The 19,736-nt window shown below is 41.9% G+C and overlaps 1 protein-coding gene across 4 annotated transcripts in view; it reads left to right on the top strand.

Moving 5' to 3' along the window:
• The first annotated feature begins 1,294 nt into the window (after positions 1–1,294).
• The window catches only part of LOC140211202 (protein phosphatase 1M-like), a 60,419-nt gene continuing 41,977 nt past the window's right edge, over positions 1,295–19,736 (top strand). For 3 of the 4 annotated variants that reach the window (XM_072280793.1, XM_072280792.1, XM_072280790.1), the window contains exons 1-3: positions 1,295–1,706; positions 12,265–12,385; positions 14,784–15,056. In XM_072280793.1, the coding sequence (XP_072136894.1) occupies positions 1,507–1,706; positions 12,265–12,385; positions 14,784–15,056 (594 nt within the window). In that variant the 5' untranslated portion in view covers positions 1,295–1,506. The remainder of the gene's footprint in view (positions 1,707–12,264; positions 12,386–14,783; positions 15,057–19,736) is intronic. The other variant, XM_072280794.1, reaches the window with a different exon arrangement.

Below are 19,736 nucleotides of genomic sequence, written 5' to 3'. Positions count from 1 at the left end.
TCAAATAATAGAGGACATCCATTTAAGGTGAGAGGGAGAGGAAGTTCAAAGGTGATGTGGGTGATAGGTTTTTTACACAAACTGTATTTTGCTCTCTTTTTACACTGCATATTTAATTTTAATACATATATTTATTATGATAATGTATAGTTTTTATTACTGCATATTGCACTATACTGCTGCCACAAAACAACAAATTTCACAACATATATCAGTGATATTAAACCTGATTCTGACTTTAACTTCAGAAATCACATGCATAGAGTCAGAAAGATCTACATCACGGCCCTTCGGTTCAACACATCCATGCCGACCAAAATTCTCTCCAAGCTGTTCCCATTTGTCTTCATTTGGTTCATATCTCTCCGTGCACCCGTCTATATATATGCTAATCGTACCCAACTCTACAACTTCCACTGGCAGCTTGTCCTGTGTACCTACTGCCCTCTGTGTGGAAAAGAATTGCCCTTTTTAAAACACCCCTCTCACCTTAAACCCCCAGGATGCGCTCTAATTATAGACCCCCTACCCCTGGGAAAGGATTGACCATCCATGTTTCTGCTCACCCTCCTCAATTTACATATCTGTCTTAAAGAAATGTGGAATTTGTGCCTGTCTCCTGATCAATATCATTAAGAACCCTCACCACATGTTCTCTTCTTAATGCTAGTATCAAGGAGGAGGTACAGGAGCCTGAAGACACATGCTGAATGTTGTAGGAGCACCTTCTTCCCGTCTGCCATCAGATTTCTGAATGAACAATAAAGCCATGAACACCACCTCACTTTTTACTCTATTTTTGCTCTGCTCTTTTGATTTTTTATATATTTATTGTAAGTTATAGTAATTTTTAATGAATTGCACTGTACTACTGCCACAAAACAACAGATTTCACAACATATGTCAGTGATATAAAATCAGATTACCTGATGTGGGAGCTTGCTGTGTACATTATATACAGTGGTGACTATACAAACACATAATCGGCAGCGACAATTCGTGGAAAGGATGTGAAAGGTGCTATGCTAATTGCAATCCATCTTTTTAACATAAAAAGAAATTTCGGATTTTTTATTCCACTTCCTCCTGAAACACCAATTTTAACAATCACTGAGAAATATTGAGTTTTTTAACAGTACAGTAAATGCTTTCCGACCACTGCTTGTGTCTTTTTTTTATCAAACCACGTCAAATTCAACGGTAACTTTAAGAATATAAGTACGGGGGGGGGGGGTTGTTAGTTTTCTTAGCGTCACTACGAAACGCCCTTTAACGTTCTCCACCGGCCCACTGAATTAGATCCGTTCTGTGCGGACAGTTCAACCGCAGATTCAAAGTTACACAGTGACTATAGAACAACAAATGGTGCCTGTCAGGTTTAGTTGGGGCACGGAAACTTCTTCTTAACAACGCAGGGCAGTTTGGCACCGAGTCTTGCTAACATTAAACAGCCCCGGAGTGTTTTTGTGTCCCTCGACGCTAGACTGGCTTGGGTCCGTTTGGACCATGTTCAAAAGGCTAAAGGCTCGGAAGCCTTCTGTGAAGAGGAGCCCAGGTCTGGTCCACGATGAGCCGCCAGAGAACTTGTACTGCCGACCTCACTTTCTGCACCAGACTCCGAGAGAAACGAGCCTGGACCAAACGGTCAGACCGGTCATATTCCCTCCCAGAAACAAGAAGTTGCCGTGGAGTACGGGCTATGCAGAGTAAGTTTGAATAGGAAAGTTTATGTATGTGTGTTTTAAAAAGTCTACTTCCAAACTTAGTATAGTTACAAAGCAAAAACTGAATACGCTGTAAATCCGAAACAAAAAGCAGCAAATCGTTGGAATTCATTGCCACAGACAGCTGTGAAGGCCAAGTTACTTGGTTCTTGATTAGTCAGGGCGTCGCGGGCAGAAGGCAGGAAATGGGGCTGAAAGGAATAAGACATTAGGCAAGGTGGAATGTCGAAGCAGACTCGATGAATGGTCTAATTCTGCGCCCATGTCTTATGGTCTAAATGCTGTGCAGTTTCACTAGAGGGTCGTCGCATACTGAAGTCTGCCCAGCCTGTTCGTACTTCCATCATTTCCTGGGGTTGCTTTCTTTTGGAGCGTTTGCTAATTGCAGCAAATGCTACGGAATTACAAATCTTCCTATCGGTGTTGTGATTTAACACAGAATGCGGGCACCGTTTAGTTTTGGCATTTAATACCCAACTTTAACACTGTGTCCCCCACCCCCACCCCCACCCCCACCCCCACCCCCAGAGGTCCACTTGTGACAACCGGAATGTTGTGGGTCTGGATGAACATCCGGGGATTTTGCTTTTTTAAAACGTTTCATTTTGGGCAAAACGTCATTAGTGTTGACCAAACGATGAGAGGCATAGATGGTGTTTTTGTCCCAGGATGGAAATGGCAAACAGTTTGGCGTGTGGCCGGAATGCAGTGTCAGTGATGGCGCTGGTGGAAGCAAATGCAGTATTGATTTATGAGAGCTTTTTCGACAGGCAGGGATTGGAGGGAAGTAGATGGAATTTAATTTGTTACTGTGGTCGGCACAGGCATTTTGCGCCGAGGGGTCTGTACTGTTCCATGTTCTAAACCACATAAAGTTTAACTCGAGATGTATCAACTTAATACCTGTTTGCATTGCCGCTACATTGTAACTTGTTGCACCATTGCCTGGTACATCCCACAACGAAATGGATTTGGTCATAAATCAATGGTTGCATTTGGAAAGCCTTACACTGCATGGTTGACATGTATTACTGGCACAAAGTTTTAGCAGTGAAATAAGTTGTGACAATTCCATTTGGAATGGTCAAAGTTGAGTTTGTTGTCACATACAAGACCACGTATACACCAGTGCACTGAACAACTCGCGGCAGCATCACAGTGTTATAAAAGCAGCGTTCACTAGAAAAACAAATTACATATTTTTACAAGAAAAAAATGATAAAAAAACAGAAAAAAATCATTTTATTATCAAAGTACTGAAGGTTTTCTGGTTGAAACCAAAACATTTGTATTTAACATCTATTTTAGATGGGTGCACTTCATTTATTTAACTCCAGAAATCGCACAGAATTTGTGATTCTACTGATCTTTAGAATGCTCTTCCATTATTCCACTTCCCTGCTCTTTTCCCAGAGGACTGCAAGTTCTTTTTCAGTTCATTTATCTAGTTCCCCTTTGAAAATTACTTTCGAGACTGCTTCCTCCACCATCACTGCAAGCAGTCTATTCGAGATGATAGTAACAGGCTGTACAGCACCCACCCTCTTCCTGTCTTCTCCCCTTTCTGCTCTGTTGTACTCCAATACTCAGCTAGACTTGGAGCAGCATGGTAGCTTAGTGATTAGCACAACCTTATTAGTAATGTAACCATTCAAGTCAAGTATGATGTTCCCCTCAGGGTTTATTCACTTAAAGGAGAATGCCTGTGTACCACTTTAACGCGGGGAGCCACCACACAGTTCTTGACAGGTCAGGCCTCTCCACTGACAAGATGATAATCCTCAGGGGCAGTGACCGAGTTCAGTTCCCACCGCTGTCTGTAAGGAGTTTTACACATTCTCCCCATGACCTCTGGGTCCAGTTTCCTCTCCCATTCCAATGACATACAGACAAGGTTAGTAGGTTAACTGATCACATGGATGTAATTGGGTGGCACGGGGTCTATGGGCCAGAAGTGCCTGTTACCATGTTGAATCTCTAATTAACTTAAAGGTAGAGTATGCATTCTTCATTCTTTCTTTTAAAGTTATCTTGATTGCATTTTTCAGCAAAAATTATCCTCGGTGGCCACTTTATATTAGGTACATCTGTACACCTGCTCATTAATACCAATGTCTAATCAGCCAATCATGTCAATGCTGGAAAGTATGCAGACATGGTCAAGAAGTTCAGTTGTTCAGACCAAATATCAGATTGAGGAAGAAGTGTGATCTAAGAGATTTTGACCGTGAAATGATTGTAGGTGCCAGACAGGGTAGTTTGTGTAACTCAGAAAGTGCTGATCTCCTGGGATTTTCACACAAAAGTCTCTAGGGTTTACAGAGAATGGTGCGAAAAACAAAAAAAAGTGAGCAGCAGTTCTGTGGGTGAAAATGCCCTGTTAATGATAGAGGGGAATGGTGAGACTGGTTCAAGCTGACAGGAAGATGAAAGTAACTCAAATAACCACAGATTATAACAGTGGTGTGCAGAAGAGCATTTATGAACACACAACATATTGTACCTTGAAGTGAATGGGCTACAACAACATAAACCACACTGGGTTTCACCCCTGTGTCTAACAAAATAGTCACTGATAATATCTGTTGATTCTTGGTGGCTGGAACAAAGCAGAGTAATTTTATTCATCGTTAAGTGAAGGTCCAAGATTGATCCTGTATAATGTCAGTAAGGTTGCAACAGAAGAGAATAAAGAACATTGGGAGGGAGAGTTTATATTAACTGCAGGCACAGAATCTCCACCCACTTTCAACTAGGGGCATTCTAGCCAACACTGTGTTCAGCTTTTTGTTTCTCCCAGTTAGTGCCCAATCCAGACTCGTCTTTTGTGCCCTCTACTTGTCTCATTAACACCACTTCCACTTTGCATTATTATTTTATCTACTCTGCCTCCCACCTGATCGCAGACCTTTCCATTTGTTCTTCATTTCCAGCACCTAATAAACTTTTAGGGGGAACTTGTTGTCCTCAGCAGTTTGTCCTGAACATAGGTTCCTGCTTGTATGTCACATCTCCATAGTCTTAGAAGATAGAACAGTACAGCACAGTACAGGCCTTTCAGCCCACAATGTTGCTATGACCTTTTAACCTACCCCAAGATCAATTTAACCCTTCCCTCCCACATTTTTTCTTTCAACCATTTGCCTATCTAAGAATCTCTTAAATGTCCCTAATGTATCTGGCCCTACCAAGGTGTTTCACTCTCTATGTTTAAAAAAAAACTAACTCTTGACATTTCCCTTTCCCACTATATTTTCCTCCAATCACCTTAAAATTATGCCCTCTTGAATTGACCATGTCCGCTCTATTTTATGCCTCTTTCTATCTTGTACATATCTATCAAGCCCACTCAGACTTTCCTCATAAGACATGCTCTCTAACCCAGGTATCACCTGGTAGATCTCCTCAGCATCCTCTCTAAAGCTTTGACATCCTTTCTATAATGAGGTGACCAAAAATAAACATAATATTCCAAATGTGATGTAACCAGAGTTTCATAGAGCTGCAACATTACTTTATGCCTCTTGAACTTGAGTCCCACAACTAATGAAGGTCAAATGCCTTCTTAACCATCCTATCAACTGGAGCAGCAACTTTAAGGGATCTATGGAAGTGAACCCAAGATTCTTCTGTTCCTCCATACTGAATCAGAATCAGGTTTATTATCACTGACATGTTGTGAAAGTTGTTTCACTGCTAAGAATCCTGCCATTAACCGTCTACTCTGCCTTAAGTTTGACCTTCCAAAGTGTCAAAGCCTTCTGACATTCTTCAGTTTATTATTTGCAATGAAAGTTCAACAAGCTAAGCTGGTAGCCATTTCTGCATCCACAGGTCCTACTACTTATGTGCAACATTTTCAGTTCATGTTGGAGATAATGCACGGGAATTGTGCTCTTGCAATTCTTCAGCATATTAAAGTGTCCTCTCAATAAGTTCAAGGAAGTTGACTTTAATCCCATTATAATTTTGAATATTCTGCACTTGTGAATCAGATTGAAACTTTTATTGCCATTAGAGATGTTATACTAATACAAATTATGGTTGGCAAAAGGAGTAGTGAGCTAGAAAGAGATCTGAGAGGTAACTCCATTGTATGGAGATTAGTGAGTATCTAGAATGAGCTGCCAGTGGGAGTGGTTGAGGCGGGGACAATTACAACATTTAAGAGGCATTTGGATAGGTATGCGGTGGGTTATGGGCTGAATGTGGGCAGCTGGAACTAGTAGTTGGAATGCTGTGGTTGGCATGGATTAGTTGGGTCAAAGGGCCAGAGTGCATGTTCTTATTATCTTGGGTCTCTGAGGGGATACCTGATTGAAATTTATAAAATTGAGAAGAGTTGATAGAGTAGTCACTTTCTCAGGATGGAAATGTCAAATACTAGAAGACATAGCTTTAAGAGTGGTGTATGGGGCAATATTTCTTTAAAAAGAGTGGTAGGCGCATGGAGTTTGCTGCCAAGGTTGGTGGTAGAAGCAGCCATGATAGTGAAGTTTGAGGCATTTAGGCAAGAGGGATGTTGATCATGTGCAGGGAGCTGGTTGGCACAGATCTTATGGGCCAAAGGGCCTGTTCTTGTGCTATACTATTCTATATTCTATGTATTACAAATACAAATGTACAGCTGGTTTGTGCCTGGTGAGGACCCACAAACAGTGCAAGAAAAATGAATGTTGATGTCACTTGAGAGATGAGATTTGAATAGACATTGGGGTTTTATTCTATTGACCTGGGTAAACATTAGCTACACTCACAACTATTGCAGAATAATGAATTCCTAAAATGTGGTTAGATTAGTCTAGACCAGATTAGTTATAATATTGTGCTGAGCTTTTCTCTGCCTGACCTGCTGAGTTCCTCCAGCATTCTGTGTGTGTTGCTCTGGATTTCCAGCGTCTGTAGAAACTCTGTAGAATCAGTGAAAATAACCCTGATTCTGACAACAGCCAAGAGAGATCCAGTGAAGAGTCTCAGAGCTTGGCAGCACCGCTGGGAAGGAATGTGGAAGAGGTGAGTGGTTCAGGAGTCTGACACCAGTGGGGAAGAAGCTGTTCTTGTGTCTCAAATGTCTTGGCTTAATGCTGCACTGTTTTCTTCCAGAGGTAGGAGAGAACAGCCAGCAGACATCTTTGACATTACTGTTAGCCTTCCTGAAGTAACTCGCCATGAGGACTGGTTAGAACGATGTGACAAGCATGTGTAAGACTCGTGGCATCTAGTGCCATGATCTCGGGGTTGGCGCCCCCTCCCCAACCAAACTTTAGTATTCTTGTTTGGGTGGATGCTGAGTGTTGTGTCCCCTGTGTAACATCAGTACCCCAAAATAACATTCAGTCCACAATGTGTGGTTAAACGATTAAGATTTTATATTTAAGTATGGGGTTAGTAGTGTCATGTGTGAAGCCAAGCAGAGCTGCAGAATGGATGCTGTTAATGAGAGAGAGAGATAACGAGAGACAAAGGAGAGCCATTCAAAATGCTAATAAGAGAGAAGAGAGAGATAATGAGAGAGAGACACGTAATTCAGTACGTTGGCGTCTGCCCCAGACAGATTGCTCTGAACCTGAACTGTTCATTAACAATCCTGCTGAGACAATAGGAAGTGTGAAGTTTGATGGACAGGTGATACCCCATCGGGGGGGGGGAATAAAATAGCGGGTTTGCTAAGGCACAGGACACACGCTACGAGACCCTGGAAAGAGCATTCTGCCCCACAAGTTGGTGGGAGTTTGGAGGACCGATTCGCAGATATCGGTCAGAGGCTCACAGGGTGTAAAGGTACGACTGGTGGGAACCTGTTGTGTGTCCGCCCTTGCCTGGGTGCTGGGTTCACCACGAAAGAACGATCGCATCCGGAACGGAAGGGTCACAGTCGGTGACCACAACGGGATCAGAAGGCCTCGAAAGGTTTGCCTGAAACTTCAACTGTGTGTGTGTGTATGTATGTGTGTGTGTGTGTATATATATACATACATACACACACACACACACACACACACACACACATATATATATCATATATATGTGATAACAGGACTTGTATTCATCTGCTAACCAATTGGGATAGGTGTTATACTTTCTGTCTGTGTGAAAGTTGTAAGTTTGCGCAGGCTTGGATAAGAAGGCACAAAGAGGATGAAGAGAGAAGACGTGGCTTGAGGAGACAGTTGCCGGACCCGCCAGACCTGGGGCAGGAGCCCAGGGGCCGACTAGCAAAGGAGGATCAGTGAAAGGGAATCTGTGAGCTCCAACGTTTGTGCACTGGACATGTTTGTGAGATTATTGGCACCTTTTATTTGTTTTCCTTTTCTTTTGATTCTCTACTGTTACGTACCCCGTAACTGGGTTGCCAAACCAGCAGAAATGGAACACTCGTTGGAGTCGTTGCCAAGCTGCCTCCATAGTGCAAAACGAATAAGTAAATCAATTTGGCCTTGGTTTGAAGGGAGGCGAGTTTTGCCTGGTGTCAGTGCTGGATTGGGAGAAAGTATCAGCCCTTGAAGCTGGTGCAGTGAACTGGACTAACACCTCCCCCTTAATGATCAGACGGCATGGTAACAGCTGGTGGGGATGGCAACAGCGCACTCCCAACATGAACTTATTTCACTTATATCACCATATACAACTTAGAATTCACTTTCTTGCAGGCATTACGGAAAAATAAATAAATACAATATAATTTATGAAAAATCATAAATAAAGACTGACAACCAATGAGCAAAAGAAGACAAATTGTATAAGAAAATAAAGTGTCTTCATCTTGCTGTAAACTCTGGCCTAGTGACCAGGAGGTTTTTCTATTGGGAATTGTAGTTTCTGTCACTGAGATGGCAAGCAATTCCTTCCCTAAAATGCTCCTCCAGTCTCAGTCTTTGACCAGGCATTTGGTCACCTGTCCTTGTAGCTCTCTCAACTCTCTCCTTCATTGTCATTGTGCTGCTGTGAGGTGCCTTGTGGTATCAATATCTCCTGTACCTAACAAAGTGCCCACTGAATGTTTGTTCATAGTTTTCTGCTGCTGTAGCCCGTCCATTTCAAAGTTCAACATGTCGTGTGGTCAGAGATGCTCTTCTGTGCACTACTATTGTAACACATGGTTACTTGAGCTACTGTCACCTTTCTGTCTGTTTGAACCATTTTGGCCATTCTACTCTGACCTCTCTCATTAACAATGACTTCATCCACAGAAATACCACTCACTGGATTTTTAAAAATATTTTCACAGCATTCTCTGTAAAATCCAGAGACAGTTGTGTGTTAAAATCCCAGAAGATCAGCAGTTTCTGAGATACTCAAACCACCCCGTCTGACATCAAGAATCACTCCACGGTCAAAATCACTTAGATCACATTTCTTCCCCATTCTGATGTTTGGTCTGAACAACAAATGAACCTCTTGACCATGTCTGCATGCTTTTATGAATTGAGTTGCTGCCACATGATGGTCTGATTAGATATTTATATTAATGAACAAGTGTATTTAATAAAGTGACTGTGAGTGTAACTAATTGTAGTCTGTGACACCTTGAGAATTATTAAAGTGAATGACTTCCTTGGTACAAAAGCACAAACAGAAACTCAATCCCTTGCTTGATCATTAAAAAACTGTTTTTGAAGTGTGAGTTGTGATTCGTTTTGAGTCAAGGAAAATATTTGTTCTGCTTTTCTGTTTATTAGGCCCAAAGTTAGGAAGAATGTTGCAATGTTTTGAGGCTTTTTTAAAATTCTGCTGACTGTTAACTGTAAGGTTGCCAAGAGTTCAAATGTATTTAGAGAGAAAATTTAAAGGGAGGTACCTTGGCACTTCAAAACAAAAATCCATGGAAGATAAATGGTTGTAGCATGTGGGTGGAAAATTTGGTATTGGTGGTGAATCTTTGGGAGGGTTAAACAAATCTAGGTATTTTACTAATAACAGAGACAAAGCTAAACAGTAGGGCTTACAAGGTCTTGGATAACTTGGCCAGAACTTCTCTAAACAAGAATCAAGACGACTGAGCAAACAACAGGTTAGCACTGCCCCTTTAAATACACTCCAGGCCACGAAAGAATCTGTGCCCAGACGAATTACGAGTTAACAAGTAGTTATTCTGATCAGAGACAAAAGTCCAAGGATACATAGTGTAACATAGTAAGCAGCCGTTGATCCCAGGGGATCATGGGTTTGCGCCTCTGGTGGATTGTGTCATCTCCAGGGCACAAGCCTGAGCAGGAAGATTTTACTGTTGCCAATGCAGCGGGCTCCCCCTCTCCCTGTCACTGATGTAGTCCAAGGGAAGGGCAACGCCGATACAGCTTGGCACTGGTGTCATACCAGAGCGAAGTTGTAAACAACATCAAACTGCCTTAGGGACCCGCTGTGGATTTCTTCCTTGGGGTTTACTCCCAAAGCCTTTCCCATGGGTGGGTATGCCACAAGGCAGCGGAGATTTAAAATCAGAGTTTTCCTTCTAAGTGGGCTGCCGTCCAAGGCTGACGAGCCCCACCTGCCTGAAGCAACTGGTTTTGAGGCACCTGTCGTTTGCCTTTGCCCCTTCTCTTGTCAGTAGAGACAGTTCTGCCAGGCCTAGTAGCTAAGCCATGTATGAAGGCCAAGAGTTGGATTTGGTTGTCCGAGGCTGTAGAGTCGCTCGCCATTTGAAGCACTTTACGGATAGTAGGAGCTTATCCCCACTACCAACCCCAGCTATGACAATCTTAGGAACCAAGTGTAACATAACAATACATTATAGTTATAATTAATGAAATGCAGAGAATACAGAATAAAAACCAACAGCAAAAAACTCAGCCCTCAGAATACTCTACCGTTGACCTTGTGTCATGACGATCACAGGAACCAGCCTCCTCTCTATGGACTCTGTCTACACTCTTGCTGCCTCAGTAAAGCAGCCAGTGTAATCAAAGACCCCACCCACCCTGGACATTCTCTCTTCCCCCTCCCCCCCCCCATCAGGCAGTAGATACAAAAGTCTGAAAGCATGTTCCTCCAGGCTCAAGGACAGCTTCTACCCACTGGTGGCTCACAATCTGCCTTGTAATTTTCTTCCACTTCATTGTTTACCTGCACTGCTCTTTCTGCATTGTTATTTATTTACTATTTATTGAGTTACACTGTGGAACAGGGCCTTCCGGCACTTTGAACTGCACCACCCAGTATCCTAGCCTAATCATGGGGTAATTTGCAACGGCCAATTAACCAACCAACTGGTATGTCCTTGGACTGTGGGAGCAAATCGGAGAACCCAGAGGAAACCCACGCAGTCGTGGAATGAACGTACAAATTCCTTACAGACGGTATCGGGAATTGAACCTGGGTCACTTGGTCCTGTAAAGCGTTGTGCTAATCACTATGTTACCATGCTGGCCCAATTGTTGTTGTACTTTGATCTACTTCAATGTACTGTGTAATGATTTGATCTGTATGAACATATGCAAGACGAGCTTTTCACTGTATCTGGACACGTGACGATAATAAACCAATTCCAATACTATTGTAGGCACATGAGGCTGGTTCAGGAGAAGTATTGTTGAAGATTAGCCGTAGTCTCAGTGAAATCCAGAGTAGGTTCAAAGTTTGGATTACTTAATTTCTTATGTTGTTGCCTTTATTTGTGACTCCAAGGTCAAGGTAAAGTAAAGGGATCTTAACCACCCTCTGGAATAGCACTCCATGTCAGAGTTGGAGAGCAATTGTCCATGCTGACAGGACTACATCATCAAATTATAAGACAAAGGAACAGAATTACACCATTTGGCCCATCGAGTCTGTTCCACCATTCCTTCATGGCTGACTTACTCTCCCTCTCAACCCCATTCTCCTGCCCTCACCCCATAACCTTTGATGCACTGACTAATGAAGAACGTATCAAACTCTGCTTTAAATATATGTAGTAAGAGATATAGATAGGGTAAATGTAGGCAGGCTTTCTCCTCCTCAGTTTAGGTGAGACTAGGTATAGGTTAAAGGTAAAAGGTATTTAAGGCGAACATGAGGAGTAACTTTATTCAGAGAGTGGTGAGCATGTGGAATGAGCTTCCAGGGGAAGTGGTGGGTGCGGACTCGATTTCAACATTTAAGAGAAATTTGGGTAAGTATATGGATGGGAGGGGTATGGAAAGCTATGGTCCAGGTTAATAGGACTAGGCAGAATAGATGGGCTGAAGGACCTGTTTCTGTTATGTAATGCTCTGATCTCAGTTTTAAACTTCTGGTCTCTTGTTTGTTTTTCACGAGTGGGTTCATGAATTGAGGGGAGGTGGGAAGAAAGGAGGGAAATATTCAAACCTGTAATCTGCAGATTGAAGGGTCAGGATCAAAAAAAAACTGAGTCTAGTCCATAGAAAGAGTAATGGAGGGTGTAAGGACAACTCCGGCAGGTGTGTGTGGAAGGGTACCTCCATTGCCTGCCAATGGAATGGAGAGGAAGGTTGAAGGCAAAGCTTAAGTGACACAACACACACAACAAGGCGAAACAGTCTCCCTCGCCTATGGTGAGGTGAAACTGTCTCCCTCACTGACATTGCAATACTTTTTTCAGGGTTGTAAACGCAGGCAAAAGTATCTTCAATGAAGATCAAGCAACATGTAAACAGCTCATCCTCAAAAACAGAGTTAATATTGATGAAGACTGGGTTTTTCTGTGCCCAAGTGAAGAACCAGTAAGTAGGTTCTTTTTGTATATTTCTATGTCAATCTGCATGGTTAATGTTAGGCAGCTGTGCCTGCAAACAAATAGTTAAAGGAAAGTAACCACATGTAAAGCTTGAGAAAACATCCAATGATACTAGCATTGCATAAACTGTTGTCAGCGTTAAGGCAAAGAATGGGTTCGTGTTCACATTCAGGAAAAGATTCGGGAAATTCCTCTTGAGCTAAACAAAATAATTGAAGAAGTTTCATTGTAGCCCTTGTAAGTTAGTGGGTGCAGGTTCAAACTCAGATTATTTCGTTGTCATACACACCACAGTGAAATGTAGTTTCTTGCTCACACTTAGTGAACAGTATTGAATGGTGATAGTAAGCATAGCAACAAGTACTGAACAACGGAATAGAAAGTAGAACTGCTCATGGGTTGTTTGTCCCACTCCCGTCAGGGAGGAGGCTACGTAAAATACTCACCAAGACCACCAGACTCAAAAACATTTACTTTCCCCAAGCAGTAAGGCCGATCAACACTTCTACCCACTAACCCCACAACTACTTTGTCATCAGTCACCTTATGTACAGAGTAGTCACATTATGTACACACAATCAATCTATGTATATCTAAGTGATCTATGTATTTATTGTGTGTTTTCATTATTATTGTTTTCTATATCTGTGTCTTTTTTGTGCTGAATTCGATCCAGAGTCTTGTACTAGAAATTCAGATAGGGTTAGAGAAATTCTCCTGTATGTGTCTAATTTTATTCATCTAAAGAAACTTCCAAAACAATAGCAACTTTGCTGTCACCAAAACAATCCTGTTGTACAAGGTAAATATACTCAGTGGCCACTTCTTTAGGTACACCTGTGCACCTCCTCTTTAATGTAAATATCTAATCAGCCAATCATGTGCAAGCAACTCGTGCATTAAAGCATACAGACATGGTCAAGAGGTTCAGTTGTTGTTCAGACCAGACATCAGAATTGGGAAGAAATGTGGTGTGACTTTGACCGTGGAATGATTATTGGTGCCAGAACCCCCAACAGGACTTGACTGATAACATGTTCACTGAGTGTAATTTGGAGTGAGTATATTGACAACGTAGGTTAGCAGTCTCCTGTTTCAACCTTCAGGAGTGTACTTAGCAAAAACTCTCATGGAGTCTTTTGTCATTTAAAGTTATGCAAAAAGTTTGTATGTCTCACTGGTTTGTTGCAAGAGAAAATTGACTTTACCAGGATTTTTATTTTCTTTATTTCGCGATACGGCGTGGAATAGGGTCTTCCAGCCCTTTGAGCCACATCGCCCAGCACCCCCCAATTTACCCCTGCCTAATCTAAGGACAATTTATGATGATTAATTAACCTACTAGCCAGTACATCTTTGGACTGTGGGAGGAAACAGGAGCAGCCAGAGAAAACCCACACATTTCACGAGGATGTACAAATTCCTCACAGAGGACACTGGAATTTGGAGTTTGATTGTGGAAAAGGATTGTTGCCCTTAGCACGTACAATTCTCTGTTGAGGTTATAACCCTTTAGGGCTGCTTGTCATATAATAAGGTTGCAGGAATAAAAGGGGAAGAGAATTAAAAATGAATTGTTTAATTATGCAGCTGGAATCCGGCTTGGGATACAAGGCTGTGGAGGAAGAGCTAATAGGTGGAAATGAAGATGAAAGATTAAAGTCTAGATTTATTTGTCACAGGTATATTGAAACATACAGGAAAATGTGTCCTTTGCATCAATGACCAACACAGTCTGAGGATGTGCTGGAGGGCAGTCTGCAAGTGTCACTGTGCTTCTGGTGCCAACATAGCATGCCCACAACTTACTGACTCCCAATAACGCATACCTCTTTAGAATGTGTGATGTATACGCAGAACATGAACGAGAGCCAACCAATAATAGGATTGTCCGTTTTTACTGAGTCATGTTAGCCACGGTACATGCTGGGCGATTTACAGGACAGGGGTGACAAGCATGACCCATCAAGATGGAAAAAGTGTGCTCTTGAAAGTCCGTGTGAAAAGAGAGCCTTCCTCCAGCTGGACACCCATTCGATTCACTGCACAATCAATCAGCCGTATGCACACTTGCCTTGCCATATTCTTGCTATCGCTCTGAAGCAGTTAACAATGTGGGAGGAAACTGGAACACCCAGTTCTGGGAAGAATATACAGACTCCTTACAGACAGCGGCAGGAATTGAACCCTGATTACTAGCATTGTAAAGTGTTGAGCTATCTGCTCCGCTACCGCATCACCCAGATTTGCTCCAGTAGAGTCTGGTATGATTGCAATTTGTCAAATGGCTTCCTTCTGTGCTGTAACCATTCTCTGATTCTTGTGTGAACAGAAGCATTGACTGGACAGCAAAATATTTACAGGCATCTTTTTTTCATCCTCAGCAAAACCAAGAAATTATGGCTACCTACTGGGGATTATTTGATGGGCACGGTGGCCCTGTGGCTGCCATCCAGGCATCCAAACATCTGCACCACTGCATCAAGGAACAGCTGGAGGAAATCTTTAATGTAATCAGCAAACCTTCAACAATCTCGCCCCCAATCCACCTCATGGAACACACAGGGAATGAGAATGAGATGAGCTATGCAAGGGAGAAAGAGATCTGTATTGAGAATGTAGTGAGAGGAGCAGTGGAAGTCGCTTTCAAAAAATGTGTAAGTTCAAAGATTAAATTAAAGATTAGTTTTATTTGTCATATATACATCAAAACATACAATGAGATTTGTTGTTTGCATTGAGAGTGTGCTGAGCAAGTGTTGCCTTGCTTCCAGTGGCAACATAGAATGTCCACAATTTACTAATCCTAACTTGTACGTCTCTGGAATGTGAGAGGAAACCCACGCAGTCACAGGGTAAATGTACAAACTCCTTACAGACAATGGTGGGAATTTATCCATGATCTTGTAGCCAGTGCTGAAAGCATGACTATGATGCCATTTATGGGTCATTTGCTCTCATTGCACGTATTTTCTTCCTCTGGTGCCAACTGTAACTTTGCATTAGCCACATGATGGTCTTCGTGGCTCTTGAATGCACAACTCAGAGTTATGCAGTTATGTAACCAGGTCCTTCAGCCCAACAAGTCAATGCCAACCAATGTATCCAACAACAAGGATTAAGGCTCAACTTTATTTGCCATATACCTTTACATGTATTAGGAATTCGGTGTAATGACACGACATGCAACAAAAAACAAGAACGTTCGACAATTCTTTAAAAAAAGAATTATGTAAAAATAAAGTTAGAGGTTTGGTATAAAATGTACGTAACTACCAGTATGTACTTACAATGTAAACAGCATTATAAAAAGTTTAAAGTATTTGCATTGCAGTGCAGTGACTGAGGTAACAGGTAGAGGGGGTTGGGGTGATAACTAGAATGGTTGATCAGATATTATTGATACCCATTTTGTTAAGTCAGAAGCTTAATTTTGTAGCATTCTTAGATAATTGTGAGTTCAAGACACAGCAATGGGGTTAACTCTTACCTACTCAGATTGGGGGCATTTGGGTATGAGCAATAAATGCTGGTTTTTTAACTGGTGATAGATCCTCAATAATGTTTTTTTTTAATGTGCATGAGAAAGACCATTTCCTCAGTCCTATTGACCCACACCTGGACCACGGCCTTCTATAACCTCTCCTATCCATGTAGTTATCCAGACTTCTCTTAAATTTTGCAAACCCTCATCCATCACTTCTACTGGTAGCTCATTCCACACTTGCACCACCCTGTTAGTAAAGAAGATTACTCCTCAAGTTCCTTTTAAATGTTTCACCATTTACCCTTGACCTCTATTTCTAATCTCATCCAGCCTCAAAGGAAAGAGCTTGCTTGCATTAACCCCATCTAGCTCCCTCATAATTTTGTATACCGCTATCAAATCTTCCCTCATTCTCCTGTTCTCCAGCGAATAAAGTCCTAAACTATTTAATCTTTCCCTGTAACTCAAGTGTTCAAGTTCCAGCAACATGCTTGTAATTTTTTTTATTACTTCACTTCCATCGTTGTTGGATGCAGAATTTGAAATGGCAGCAGCGCAGTGCAATACATAAAATATAATAAGAAATACAGGAGATTCTGATCAATTGAGCCATCAGTGAATCGGGGCAGACCTTTATTTGGAATAAATCTTAAAGAGCAAAAGCTAATCAAGAAAATAGCTGGTATTCCCTTTGTTTATTTGGGACATTGCCATTTAATCGTTACAGGAGATTGTTGCCAAACAGTTTTGAACTAGCTTCAATGACATGCACTTGCATGGCCATTAGACTCTACACCATAAAACTTTGGCAATAGCTGGGGCATCCACTTAATTGAGCCAAAATGTACTGGTCCTAATGTGTCCTGATGCTATTTAATTAGTTGCATGTGCTTGTGTTAGAGGATACATTGTCCATTCAAAAATCTGATGGCAGAGGGAAAAGGGCTGTTCCTGAAACATTGAGTGTCTGTCTTCAGGCTCTTGTATCTCCTCATTGATGGTAGCAATGAGAAGAGGGCATGTCCTGGGTGATCATGGTCCTTAGTGATGCATTGCCTTTTGAAGGTGTCCTCAATGCTGGGGAAACTAGTTTACAAATTTTTGCAGCTTTTTCTAATCCTGTGCAGTACCCCTTCAAACAGACATTGATGCAACCAGTTAGAATGCTCTCTATGATACATCTGTAGGAATTTGCTGTAGTCTTTGGTGACATACTAAATCTCCACAAACTCATAATGAAATCTAGTCATTGTCATGCCTTTGTAATTGCATCAATATGTCAGTTCCAGAATAGATTTTTAGAGATGTTGACACCCAGGAACTTGAAACTGGCCAGCATTTATTTATTGTTGTATTGATATTAAGAGATGGAAGATCCTTATTAAACATTATCAAGGTGGATAGAAAAAGATTTTTCAAGTATATAACAAAGGGAGATGAGAGTGGATGTAAGACTGCTAGAAAACAAGGCCGGGGAAATAATAATGGGAGACAAGGAAATAGCAGATGAAATAAATGAGTATTTGGCATCGGTCTTCACTGTGGAAGACACTAGCAGTGTACCAAGTGTTGAAGGATATGGGAGAAGGGAAGTGATTGCAGTTACTATTACAAAGGAAAATGTGCTCAAATAGCTGAAAGGCCTAAAGTTACATAAGTCACCCAGATCAGATGAACTGCACGCTAGGGTTCTGAAAGAGGTAGCGGTAGAGATTGTGGAGGCATAAGTTATGATCGTGCAAAGATCAAAAGCATGGAGGACTGACGACTGGAAAATTGCCAATATCACTCCACTCTTTAAGAAAGGAGGGAGGCAGCAGAAAGGAAATGATAGACCAGTTAGCCTGACCTCAGTGGTTGGGAAGATGTTGGAGTCAATTGTTAAGGATGAGGTTATGGAGTACCTGGTGACGTAGGACAAGTTAAGACAAAGTCAGCACAGTTTCCTTAAGTGAAAATCTTGCCTGACGAACCTGTTGGAATTCTTTAAGGAGATTACACACAGGATAAATAAAGGGTATAGAAACATAGAAAACCTGCAGCACAATACAGGCTCTTTGGATCACAATGCTGTGCCGAACATGTACTTACTTTAGAAATTACCTAAGGTTACCCATAGCCCTCTACTTTTCTAAGCTCCATGTACCTATCCAGGAGTTGTTAAAAAGACCTTATCATATCCACCTCCACCACTGTTGCCAGCAGCCCATTCCACGCACTCACCAAGCTCTGCATTTTAAAAAAAAAACTTACCCCTGACATCTCCTCTGTACCTACTTCCAAGCACCCTAAAACTGTGCCCTCTCGTGTTAGCTGTTTCAGCCCTGGAAAAAGCCTCTGACTATCCACACGATCAATGCCTCTCATCATCTTATACACCTGTATCAGGTCACCTGTCATCCTCTGTCGCTCCAAGGACAAAAGGCCAAGTTCACTCAATCTATTCTCATAAAGGACGCTCCCCAATCCAGGTAAAATCCTTGTAAGTCTCTTCTGCCTTCCTTCCTGTAGTGAGGCAACCAGAACTGAGCACAGTACTCCAAGTGGGGTCTGACCAGGGTCCTATATAGCTGCAAGATTACCTCTCAGCTCTTGAACTCAATCTCACAGTTGATGAAGGCCAATACACTGTATGCCTTCTTAACCACAGAGTCATCCTGCGCAGCAGCTTTGAGTGTTCTATAGACTCGGACCCCAAGATCCCTCTGATCCTCCACACTGCCAAGAGTCTTACCATTAAAACTATATTCTGCCATCATATTTAACCTACCAAAATGAACCACCTCACACTTATCACAGTTGAACTCCATCTGCCACTTCTCAGCCCAGTTTTACATCCTATTGTTGTCCCACTGTAACCTCTGACAGCCCTCCACACTATCCACAATACCCCCAACATTTGTATCATCAGCAAATTTACTAATCCATCCCTCCACTTCCTCATCCAGGTCATTTATATAAATCACGAAGAGAAGGGGTCCCAGAAAGATCCCTGAAGCACACCAGTGGTCACCGACCTCCATGTAGAAGAATATGACCCATCTACAGCCACTCTTTGCCTTCTGTGGGCAAGCTAATTCTAGATCTACAAAGCAAGGCCCCTTGGATGCAGTGCATGTTGTACATTTGGACTTTCAGAAGGCCTTTGACAAAGTGCCACACATGAGGCTGCTTACCAAGTTTAGAGCTGTAATAGTTTTACAGGAAAGTTACCAACATGGTTAGAGCATTGACTAATTAGTAGGAAGCAGTGAGTGGGAATAAAAGGATCTTTTTCTGGTTGGCTGCCAGTGACTAGTGGTGTTCTGCAGGGTTCGGTGTTAGGACCATTTCTTTTATGCTCTATATCAATAATTTAGATGGAATAGATGGCTTTGTTGCCAAGTTTGCATATGATATGAAGTTTTGTGGAGGGGCAGGTAATTTTGAGGAAACAGGAAGGCTGCAGAAGGACTTAGATGAAGAGAATGGGCACAAAAGTGGCAAATGAAACACAATGTTGGGCAATGGCACACTTTAGTAGATGAAATAAATGTGCAGACAATTTTATAAACAGGGAGAAAATCCAAAAATCTGAGATGCAAAAGGACTTGGGAATCCTTGTGCAGAACATCCTAAAGGTTAACTTGCAGGTTAAGTCAGTGATGAGGAAGCCAAATGCAATGTCAGCATTCATTTCAAGAATATAGAGCTGGGATGTTATGCTGAGGCTTTATAAGGCACTGGTGAGGTCTCACCTTCAATATTGTGAACAGTTTTGGGCTCCTTATCTAAAAAAAAGATGTGCTTGCTTTGGAGAGGAGGTTCACAAGGATGATTCTGGGAATGAAAGGGTTATCATAGGAGGAAC

Source organism: Mobula birostris, chromosome 16, assembly GCF_030028105.1.
Source record: "Mobula birostris isolate sMobBir1 chromosome 16, sMobBir1.hap1, whole genome shotgun sequence".
Classification (NCBI taxonomy): domain Eukaryota; kingdom Metazoa; phylum Chordata; class Chondrichthyes; order Myliobatiformes; family Myliobatidae; genus Mobula; species Mobula birostris.
The sequence above is the reverse complement of the archived record's forward strand: the minus strand, read 5'-3'. Positions and strand labels throughout refer to the sequence as shown.